This window comes from Brassica oleracea, chromosome C1 (genome assembly GCF_000695525.1).
Source record: "Brassica oleracea var. oleracea cultivar TO1000 chromosome C1, BOL, whole genome shotgun sequence".
NCBI classification, from domain to species: Eukaryota; Viridiplantae; Streptophyta; class Magnoliopsida; order Brassicales; family Brassicaceae; genus Brassica; species Brassica oleracea.
The window spans coordinates 37,533,680-37,545,074 of record NC_027748.1 but is presented as its reverse complement, the minus strand read 5'-3'; the positions used below and the strand labels follow the sequence as shown (position 1 = coordinate 37,545,074).

Genomic DNA, 11,395 nt, shown 5'->3' with positions numbered 1-11,395 from the left:
CATGAAAGACGCGTGTCTGCCCACGTGCTTCTCAAAAGTGCTGAAGCCCTAATCAAGTTATTTTTTAATATGTATAATGGGCCTTATTGTAAACTGATACTCTCTTGTACTTTACCCTGTTGGACTTGAATCAATATCAAAAGTCGACAAAAAAAAATAAAGAATATTTCGGCGAACTTTTTAGCTCGATACGATCAAATTCGAATATATAATGGAAATAGGAAGTTCTCATAACATGCACTTCTTTACTACGTAAGCAGTGTACGCAGAAAAGTTTCTCCTTGTTATTCTAGTTTTCATAACGTAATTCTACTAGTTATAGTGGATGAAAAAGTTGAGGTAGCGTTCTCTAGAAGGATGAGTGACATAAAACTATATATATTTGGTTCTATCTAATATGCCACTCCTAAACATGTTTTCTTAATATGCAAACTCCTAAACATGAACAATGTACGAGTAACAACCTCCATCAGGAACAAAGAGAAACTGTCATATATTTTTCTTTTTTTCTTTTTTTTTTGGGTTCACCGAAACTATCATATATCTACTAAAAGCTTTCCATAACTCCTCAAAAGCCGCAACACCAAGATCAATCCTCAAGTCAAATTTGATGCCAATAGGAAGTTAATCACTGCCAAAACAAGAAGAACTAATCACTAACAATAATTACATAAAATACAGACAATAAGGTCAGTGTTCTTCAGCTTCTGGGTTTATGGGTTACTGCTTTTTCATCGGAACTTTTAGCAAGACACAGGTATACCAGTTTCTAAAATTTCTCTCTTTACGTTGGGGAGTATACTTATTTACTCTTGTGACACAGGTGAACAAATTATTACCTTTAACATCGGTTAAAGCAAATCCACTTCTCCATACGTCCTCCTGTCCTGCAAAGAACACACCAAAGTTCAACTCTCAATCACCACAATCTAATCAAACAGACACAACCAAAATAAATCAAATGACACGTAAACTGGTTACCTTTTCACCGAGCAAAGGAATCGACATGATCGAGTCTTATGTCAATGCATCGACGGTGGGACGTAATATCGAACGACTCCAATCCTTCTACATCGAATTCGTTGAAGACCTCAAACTTTCGGATAACTTGTGTCTCTTCACTGTAAAACAGCACTGAAAAGGATCTCTCAGACTCCAAGTTGGTTGCATAAACCAGTTCTTTCGTTCCTCTTGTGACACCATAGAAATGGACATCCCTGTGACCAGTTGCAAGAATCCAATCATCGTGTGGGATCTCTATAATGTGCCTGTTCCATTCTCCTCAGATCAGGTTAAGTTGCCACATGTCCAGTCTTCCTCTGTCAACCGAACCAGTCGTTACCGAAATAAACCCACTTTTGTAGCATAACACCAACGTTCCACTGTCAAAAACCCCCAAATTGCTTTCTTCTCCTTCTTCCGTGGGTAACTCAGAAATTACAATCTCCTCAGATTCAAGGCTGAAGCTAATCAACGAAAGAGTAATCACTTGCTCACTATCGGGACGCACTACAAGAGCTGCAAAGTAGAGCACTCCACGGTAACACATTTCTTCACCGACCACGCGAAAATCAACATTCCAGGGAATTTGCCTCCACGCCGCATCTCCTACCGTCAGCACAAACACGTTTTGAACCGTCTGACCATATCCTGACTCCAAACAGAGGACCTTGAACTGCTCTTTAGCTTCATCATACCCAAACAGTGCTTGTTGCCTCAGGGTCATCATCGGATTCTCAGGTAAAGTTCGCACCTTCTTTGTAGCCGGATTGAATAGCGACAGCTCTCTTGGACCTTTACAACACATCAAGCCTCCCAAAGATGAGCTTAAAGAATATCTCAAACCTTCTACACGTGTGAGTTGTTCCCCAGAAGATAGCAGAGGTTCTTCATGCTGATACACAGACTGGACGCAGAGATCCGTTCTTCTTTCGCTTGGTCTGAACATGAGCAACAAGCGAGGTCTCTTCTTTGAGTGGCTGAAGTATTCCTGTCTGAACTTGTCCTCGGAGATTACCAGTTCCCACTTCTTAGAAACGCACACGAGCTTTCCTAGAAGCTTGAGAGGCATCCTCAGAAAAACCTCCCTTTGTAGCTCCTTGGGTGATTCAATTAGCTACAAAGAAAAACACAGAAGTGGAACTTCAGAAAATCTGAGACAACTCAACAAAAGCGAAACCATTCTATTCAGTTCCTTACATATCTAACCAGTCAATCAAAAACCAGATTAATCAGGCAATATCGAGCAGATTAATACAGACTGTGTAAGAATACGGAAACCTGAGTCTCACTTACCAGGTAAAGCAACAAGTTAGAAGTTGTTTCCACAAGTTGAACAACTTTGACTCCATCGACTACCTGATAAGATATTTATGTCTTTTCTCGGTTAGATAAATCATGGAAACTGCAAAATCATAAACTGCTTAATCGGCCACGAATGCACCTTTGTGTTTGAAATGAACCCCATTTTAAATGCATCAGCTTCCACGAGCTTTTTGTCAGCCTTCATCAAGTTAACCCATCTGTAAAATTAAAGAGGCAGAGATGCACACATAAGTTCATTTTCATTTCTTATAGAATGCTTTTCAGGGATATGATCTACTCACAGGTTGTTTGTGTTGAATGTCTCGAACTTCTCAGGAATCTGAGCAATCTCTGAAAGCTGGGACAAACCAGAAAAGTAAGTCAGCTTTAGAGGCCAAGGAAAAGAACAATACAATCTCACTTGCACAAGACAATTGTAGAATCAACAAGACGATGAGTAGCAAAGAGGTTTGCTAATAGAAAATCACATGAGTAGAGTTAAGAACGTACCTGCACATTGAGTGTTTCTCCCTCTACATCAGAGGAGGTTTTTGGTGTGATCTCAATAGAGAATTCGTTCTTGTTATGGATCACGTGCTTCAGGATTTCTGCAGCAGCAAATAGACAAAAGTACAAGGCAAGCAAGATTGTTAGTACATGAATTTCACGAAACCTTCAACCTTTCTCATCTGATGAACGATGTGTAAGCAAGAAGGAGAGACTACAAAAAGAAGAGAAAAAAAGACATACTTAAGTCAACCATGGCACCCAGGTTGTCTGAATCGGCAACAAACACACATTCTTTACCCTGTGAGACCAAGAAAGCCAAACTTTCAGTACATCAATTTTAAATGGCTGGGGAAAACGGTCATTGATTGCAACAAAAAGAAAATGAACCTGTGATACAAAGGCATAGAGCTTTCCACTGTTGATGAGGGATTGGAACCAATCAACAAGAGCAGGAGGATACCTTCACAAATATAGAACATTAGTAGGCGATCTGATAAACTACAGAAGCAAACAGATGGCATATGCTAAAACTGTAAACATGTCATACACTCAAATAAAACTCAGAGCAACTTATTTGCAATCACAGACTGATCTCAAAAACCATCAGTTAATGATTGCAAACTGACAATGGAAACAGATCAAGAAGAAAGACTTACGATGAGCCAGTGCTTCCCACGCACCCAGTAAGCTTTACCACAACGAGTTCGTCCAAGAGATCCTTCATCTCGGAAACATCTAACATGAATTGTAAACATCAGTGAAAGACTACGTCAACATATCTTCCTGAGTATCTAGGAATCAATAGCTAACTAGATTACGATCTCTGTGTATTTTAACTCTGTATCGATACATTGAATAGCAAGGGAAACTCAGTTTATTTCAATCGGCACAGTATCGCATGATGAGAAAACCACAACGAGAAGAATCCTAAACAAGTGAAGACGAAAGATACCTTCGATATCCATATCTTCGTAGCGAACAGCCATGACGGATCTAGATTTGTAGATCGGGAGATGCTGAAGAATATACGTCGGATCTAGATTTGTAGATCGAGAGATGTTGAAGATGATACGTACGCGGTTCGCCTTCTACTTTCAAGAGAAGGAGACGAGACTCACCTAATCGAAGGGTCTTCCCCCCTCCCCCCGCATCTATTTGTGTTCTTGGGCTTTTCTGGGCCACTTAAGCTATGAACCATTTCTTCCTAATGGCTGTATTGGGCCTTTCTGGGCTTCAGAAACCACTAGGCCTGGCTATAAAATAATCATAGAGTAGTATATAAATTAGGTGATTTTTTTTTTTTTTTTAAATAAGACTTTCTAACATTTATTTTAAAGCGTAACTAAATTATGACCCACGTTTAGAAAGCGCAGATTTATTTTTGAAATTAAATAAATTCTTATACAATTTCTATATAAGATAATGTTCATGCACCACTCACTTTCAATTATTCCAGTTTTGACCCTATTTAGCATTTACCATTACTAATCGAAGTAGGATATATATATATATATACATGCAGCGAACCTTAAGATATATTTTTATCAGAGCAATTAATATACTACAAACTTTTTCTAGTGTCTTCATATCTACTCTTTTACACTAATATACTACCGGACTTTGCAACATAATAAAAATTTATCAGATTATATTATGTTTAAAAAAAAATAAAATAAAATAACCGTTGTTGCCAAAAAAAGATTTCTTTTAATATTTTCAAACGTCGTCAGTAAAACATTAAACCCTAAATACTAAATCTTAAATCTTAAATTCTTAGGTTCACTTTAAACCCCAGAATAAATTTTAGTCTTGTAACTTTAGTGTTTAGCATTTATCCAAGGGTTTAGGGTTTATAATTTTCCCAAAAGTTTAGGGTTTAGTATTTAGGGTTTATACAAGGATTTAGGATTTAGGATTTAGAATTTAGGATTTAGAGATAATGTTTTGCTGACGGCATTAAATATTTTTGGCAATTATTAAGAAAAACTCATACTAAAATATTTACCTACGGAAATATAGTTATTGTTCATTAAATTATATCTGGATATCGTACTTCTTTTTTGGGAATTTGCATATGTGGAAAATAGGGTATGAGTATAAAGGAAACTGGTAGTGAAGGGCTTATTCGTCATTTGTCCCAACTGTATGTATATATCAGCTAATTATGTAAAGTATCACACGTTTTTGCAATTGTCAGGTGTTTCATGTATGTTTATCTAACTGACTCTATTTTAAAATTGTTTTTTAAAAATTTCATAAAATTTATTTAATAATAAACAAATTAAATATTTTTTTTATAAAAGTACACAATTTCAGTGTAATTTCAAAAACTTACAAATAATTTTGAACTTTACTAAAAATATTGCATATGATTCTACAAGTAAATGTTTTTGTTTCAATAAGAAACATTTGATTATTTTAAGGTTGCGAGTCAGAGAGTTTAAACCAGGCGTATATGCTTATGTTATTTTTTATTATTATTAAAATGCATCTCCATAAATAAAATATCAGTCATACATGAAATAAACCTGTTAAGCTTACACAAAAATTTAAAATGGGGAAAGTCATTTAAAAGAAAAAAAAAAGGGTCAAGGTAAAACGTGACCCCCCTCGGCGTCTCTTAAGGGAAAGAAAAGTGTTTGATGTATTCTGACAAGTATACAAACAGGATCCCAAGAAGAACACTTGGTGTCACAGGATGGGCAACTGTGCTCAGGACAAAGGCATGGCAGGAGACTTCTACAGTGGTTTTGAGTACACTTACTCAAACATGCTTGGGAGAGGTCTCGCAGCCATGAACGCATCAACCATCTGAGTATATAGAAGAAGAAAAAAAAACGGAAAAGGTCAATAAATCTCTGATTGGTCTAATAAAAATGTTATCGAACTTTCTTTTTACCTGTTCAGTAACAGCAGCTCGAGCCCTGCGGTGATTCTCCACAATTTCTGTCAAAACTCGAGTGAGTCGCATCTTTACTGCTCCGGTTAGCATTCGTCCTTCTCCATACTCCTGAAAAATGAAGCATAATGTGTTGTCCCTTTTTCCTTTTTGATTTTAATTTCAAATAATCCCATCAAGAAAAATCTGAAAGCATTCTTCTTCATTCATTCTCTGTAATGAAAGCTTAGAGGAAGGCAAGTATAGCGTATTTTTACCTTCCTTATGTGTTCAAGTTCGGCATCATCTTCCAGGAAGAAACTCAAATACTTGAACGGTATGTCTTCCTGTGAAACCATGAAGAGAGAGGGAGACTTATTTAAGTTTTGAGTAGCACTAAAACAGACAGGATCGAAGTGCCTAAACAAAAGAGAATTTGGTACCTCCAGGTTTGCTCCATATTTTTTGTGATCGTCCATGTTATCTCGCCCACCACTAACAGCACCGTTTATCTGCATATTAAGAAAATCTCATCAAGATTAGTGGAAGCAATGATCTTATTACACTATGTCTGATGTGGAATCACAAAATGGACTCATTCTGAATATAATAAGAAAATAAAAAAAAGTTTCACCTTTTTTTTAATGTCCTTAGCGCTATCATTCATATAAATAGCGGAATTTGCATCACTTGCTGACATTTTCCCATTCTTTCCCTGCAAAAAAGGTGTGACCAAAAAGTTTGACTTGAAATATCATCCTTAAAGACTAGTTTAGAAAACACTTGCCCGCAGCGCAGGAAAAAATGATGACTCAATTAGAGCAGGCTTTCTATAGCCTAACCGAGGTGCAACATCACGAGTCATCCGAAAATACGGATCCTGAACAAAAACCAAAAACCGACCATTTGATTAACCAACTAGAAAACTCAATGATACACACACACACAAAGAGATGAATCATCACAAAGTTCCAACGTGAGGAAAACAGCACACCTGGTCAATTGCACAGGGAATCAAGCAAGGGATGTCTTCCTCGAACAAGTGTGGGAATGAGCTTGAAAAAGACGGAACTGCCTACAAATTGTTTGAAAAAAAAAAAAAGAAAGTTAAATACAACAGTCTCTTTATGTATTATTAGCATATAATACACCTGCACACGCCAACACGAACAAAGAGACATACCTGCACCGCAGGGAAGCTGTATTTCGCAACTGGATCTTCTCCGGTAAAGCCGAAAGTCCCATCAATCTAGCAAAGACGGGGGAGAAAATAATAATGAATAATCCAGGAACCGAACCCAACCCAGCTATAAAGACACACAGAGCGGGAGATAGAAGAGTAAAATCACCTTGTTACGTGTCACGCATTTTCCAGTCACCACGATATTTTCATAGAATTTACTACACCTAAATATATAAGAGCAATCTTATGAGCTAAATGTCATGGAATACCATGGCAAAAAAAAGAAAAGAAAAAAAGGCTAAGTAAGCTTTCACAATACTACTATCAAAAACTCCCAAACACTTAGAGATAGAGAACCTGCTAACAACCCTTCTTTGAATAGACTTACTAGCAAAAATTATTATGCATTCCACTTACCTGCTAACATAGTCAAAGTTGGAGAAAATAAAAGTCTTTGTGACATCGAAACCGCAAGCAATGATATCTTTCACGTTCTCTCTGCCAAATCTTTTACTATCCTCTGGGTTTAAGTTCTTAAATATGCATTTTTCATCATCCGTAATCTGTATAACGAGTGGAACATTGAAAGCTTCCTGCAAGTATCTACAAAAGACAATGACAAGCATAAAGGACAAGTATTGACCTTAAAGAGTAAAGACAATAATAGCTTTATGATGTAAGTTTTACTTGGTAAACAAGAAAGGAATCAAATGACCCAAATGCAAAGATTCTGACGAAGGTCCTCTTCCAGTGTAGAGATAGAACTTCTCTCCCCTCTCGTAAGAGTCCAAAATCAAATTGAAATCTCTGTAAATCCATCAAGAACATAACTTTTTACATTCCCAATTGATAAATGAATCATCAAACACAAGTTGGTTGAATTTTCAAACCTGTGGGCGAAGAAGACACCCCGGCGGAGGAATACGTGCGGCTGACGAGAAGTAAGTCTTTGAACACGATTAATGAGCGACTCTTCAATCCTCTGGCAGCCAAACTTGTCGATTAACTTATCGTAATCGATTTTACCGCCGGAGACAGCCCATGGATTCACAACTTGCTCTGTGTTACAGATAAATAGAGGTCAGTACGTGGCAGTATCAGATTGGATAAGGAGAATTATGGTGTACACGACACGTGGCTTCGTGTGATTGGAAGAGAAAGCTTGTTACAGAAGAAAAGGGACTCTGCGTAGTCTTCTTCATTCATCAAGAAAAATATGAGAGTTTGTTAAGAGTCTTCTTCTTCCTTTTAGGGTTTTTTGTTAAGAATCTTTCTGTAATTCTACTTTTGGTTCAAACCTGGAAAAGATCGTTCTAGATCGGGGTCTTTTGCAATTGAACTACCGATAGGTGTTTTAGGAACGTCTATTCGGATTTATCGGTTTGTATCAGAGCCAGCGCATCCTCGGATAGATGGCAGGCGTGGAGTTTCTGGTCTTCGATGATGCTTCCGGTGACTTGCGTCCATGGATTTCAGCGTTGGAAGATCAGTTTGCGACTGATGATTACTCGAATTTGAACAAATTAGCTTTAGCGGTGTATCTTATCGGAGGTAAAGCTGAAGCGTTTGTTCATCATCGACAAGAGTCTAAGTATTTCTATACTTGGGACGATTTTAAGAGTAGTTTGCTACTGAGATTTGGTGAACGTGATGATCCAGAACGGATCAGATTGCTGGCAGAGAGGGACAAGTCGGTTCTGAATGGCCGAAATAGTGAGACTATCAAGAACACCGATGCGATTCAAGAAGTGAAGGAGCACATCGTGAATCTTGAACCAAACGAGCTGCATCAAGAAGAATCTGCGCTAAATGCAACTAAGACTAATGTGGATCAGGAGATGGAAGTGGTTTGTTCGATTCAAGATAAGATTTTGCTTGAAGAGATTAATTCAGTTCTGGAAACTGATGGTGTTCATCCAAGGGAAGCGATTCCAAAGTCTCAGGTACTGGTTTCTTCAACAAAGTCTGATTATGGTGAAATTTTGTTCAAAAGCTGCAGTATGAATAGGATAACTGCGAACCAGATTGATTTGGTGAAGAACATTGAGTGTTTTGATGTGGCTTGGCTCTTTAGTTCAAGGAATCTAATGGATTCAGTGAGGGTAAGGGATGAGTTCTCTAAGAGTCTGTCAGATACGGAGAGCATAGGTAATGCACACCAAATGTATGATCGAAACTCTCTAAGAGCTACAAGTAGTGAGAAACACATGAAGCAACTTAAGTGCTGGAAGTTCAAGTTCAAACGAAAGAATTTAACAGGAACAAGGCCAAAAATTGAACAACACAAGCTCGTGATTTCAGTAACAAATCTGGGACAGAACGAGAAGAGGTTCAGTGATCTTGCTGACAGGTTGCAGAAGGCGAATACTGTGAGTGATAGATGCTCCGGGGTGCAAAATATTCATGGGGCTGTTCTATGGTTCAACTATAAACAAAAGTATTCCATGAGAAACCTGTCTCTCATGATGAAGTGCAGTAAGAAGAAAGAGAGGTTTGATGTGATTCAAAGGCTTAAATAGATGAGAGAAGAGCTCATGTTTGTTTTACAGGAAGCAGGACGAAGATATGACATTGCAAGATCTGCTTCAGTAAGATATGGAGGAATTCAAGATGTGGAGTCTACATTTTCTCAACTAGAAGGAAGCTATGACGAGCATATGATGCTCACTGAAAACGTTGGGCCCGATAACAGTGATGAAGTTGTGAGCTGTTGGATTTCAATTCCAGTGACAAGTCTTAACCAGAAAGAGCCAGAGAGGTTGATTGGTCTTGTTGATACGGTGCACAGGAGGGCAGTGAGTCAAGATCAAGTGTTATATGCAGATTTGTCTTCGGACAATATGACGTTGGTTCCTGATGTTAATCTTCAGAAACACTTGATGCTACAGCAAGTTTTGGTGTCTGACTGGAGACTTGGTTATAGCATGAGCGTTTTTAGTTCCAACCAGGCAGTGGTGCAGTGGTTTCGGATTGTTCAAGAGTTTGAGACTGATAGCGGAAGAAATATACGATGGTTATATATCCAGTTCTTAGCTTGTCAAAATGCCTTCTTGAACCGGAATTTGTTGTTCCAACACAAGGTTTCTACAAGTTTGACAGGACTACTACCTAAAGATAGAATCCTTGAATTATGTTCTATGGTCAATGATGCTTATGATGGGGTTGGGATCATTTGGTCTAACATGAGCGTTTCACATACTGACGTTTTGTCGGTTCTAGAGATGGAGCATCAGGTTGTGTATACTAACAAGCTTTGGGATCCAGGTGGTACTGCTGTAGCTAGATGTCTGAGAGTTTTGTGGCGCCATCAGGAACAATGGTGTTGGTCAAGACTACATATTAACGACTCATATGCCATGAGATGCAGTGGGAGGGAATCAGACTATGCTGCTGGTACATCAAAAGCTACAGATTCGGTAGAAGATACTTCTGGCTTTCCAAAACGTGATTCACAGAGTACACACGAAGCTGGCAGCGTGACCATGAGTAGAGAAGATTGTTCTGCAGAAAGTCTAATCCTTGAGGAGTTAATAAAGACAGAGGATTCACTTCAAGAAGACTTTTCTAATGAAAAAACAAGAGAAAGAAAATTTAAGGATCTCTGTTTTTCTCAGGGAATGATAATGGCATCAGCTATCGCTATGAGAGACGAGATGGTTTTTTCAGGAAAGTCATGGGAGACTCTAAAACTGATGAAACAGCTGGGATGTAGGAGTGATGATATGCTGCAGAAGTTTTGTACTGAGATGTGGCTGATAGTTACTGCAAGGTGGACATGCGATCAGAGACTTATGGCGTTTTATGAAGCGGTTCAGAATTCTTGGTTCGCTGGCGTTGTTGGTGCATCAAATGGTACTGATTCGTTTTCAATATGGCACCGTTGGAGGTACAGACCAGCCATTGCTTTATGTGCAGAGCAGGAAGTAGACAAGCTGAATGAAAACCTTCCTTCTGATTTTATTTCCAGTACTGGCCATAGTGTGTTTGCGGGCAACATCAAAACCGTTTCCGAGGATCTTGTTCCTGCAATATGCGGAAGCACTTGCCTTATTGAAACAGAACTTGCAGAAACAGAGAAGTTGAAACAAGAGAGAGAAGTCATCTGTTCACAAACCTTTTCATCTAACCTTGTGGTCAAGGTTTTCTGGGAAGGGGAGATTTGTTACAGATAAATAGAGGTCAGTACGTGGCAGTATCAGATTGGATAAGGAGGATTATGGTGTACACGACACGTGGCTTCGTGTGATTGGAAGAGAAAGCTTGTTACAGAATAAAAGGGACTCTGCGTCGTCTTCTTCATTCATCAAGAAAAATATGAGAGTTTGTTAAGAGTCTTCTTCTTCGTTTTAGGGTTCTTTGTTAAGAATCTTTCTGTAATTCTACTTTTGGTTCAAACCTGGAAAAGATCGTTCTAGATCGGGGTCTTTTGCAATTGAGCTACCGATAGGTGTATAAGGAACGTCTATTCGGATTTATCGGTTTGTAATACAGATTCTTCTGTATCACTCTGATGATTCATT

General features: G+C 38.3%; 3 protein-coding genes across 3 annotated transcripts; 1 reads left to right on the top strand and 2 right to left on the bottom strand.

Annotated features, from left to right (window-relative positions):
- Positions 1-348: 348 nt before the first annotated feature.
- On the bottom strand, positions 349-3,944 carry LOC106316733 (putative F-box protein At4g38870). The gene is made up of 11 exons (XM_013754613.1): positions 3,767-3,944; positions 3,471-3,549; positions 3,202-3,274; positions 3,055-3,112; positions 2,815-2,912; positions 2,607-2,662; positions 2,444-2,522; positions 2,296-2,358; positions 982-2,116; positions 840-887; positions 349-631 (listed from the first exon to the last, which is right to left on the bottom strand). The coding sequence occupies exons 1-9, from the start codon at positions 3,798-3,800 to the stop codon at positions 1,283-1,285; spliced, it is 1,374 nt and encodes a 457-aa protein (XP_013610067.1). The 5' UTR covers positions 3,801-3,944; the 3' UTR covers positions 349-631; positions 840-887; positions 982-1,282.
- A 1,363-nt stretch (positions 3,945-5,307) lies between these two features.
- LOC106316721 (tryptophan--tRNA ligase, cytoplasmic-like) lies at positions 5,308-8,246 on the bottom strand (the record flags this gene model as incomplete). Its single annotated transcript, XM_013754603.1, has 13 exons — positions 5,308-5,625; positions 5,714-5,824; positions 5,971-6,039; positions 6,136-6,204; positions 6,327-6,407; positions 6,480-6,572; positions 6,687-6,767; positions 6,876-6,941; positions 7,042-7,099; positions 7,293-7,478; positions 7,563-7,682; positions 7,766-7,934; positions 8,174-8,246. Coding segments are annotated over 13 exons (1,227 nt in total), but the record flags the coding sequence as incomplete, so codon positions are not given.
- Positions 7,945-9,448, top strand: LOC106316709. Its single transcript, XM_013754593.1, has one exon. The coding sequence runs from the start codon at positions 8,288-8,290 to the stop codon at positions 9,392-9,394; it is 1,107 nt and encodes a 368-aa protein (XP_013610047.1). The 5' UTR covers positions 7,945-8,287; the 3' UTR covers positions 9,395-9,448.
- Positions 9,449-11,395: the final 1,947 nt, after the last annotated feature.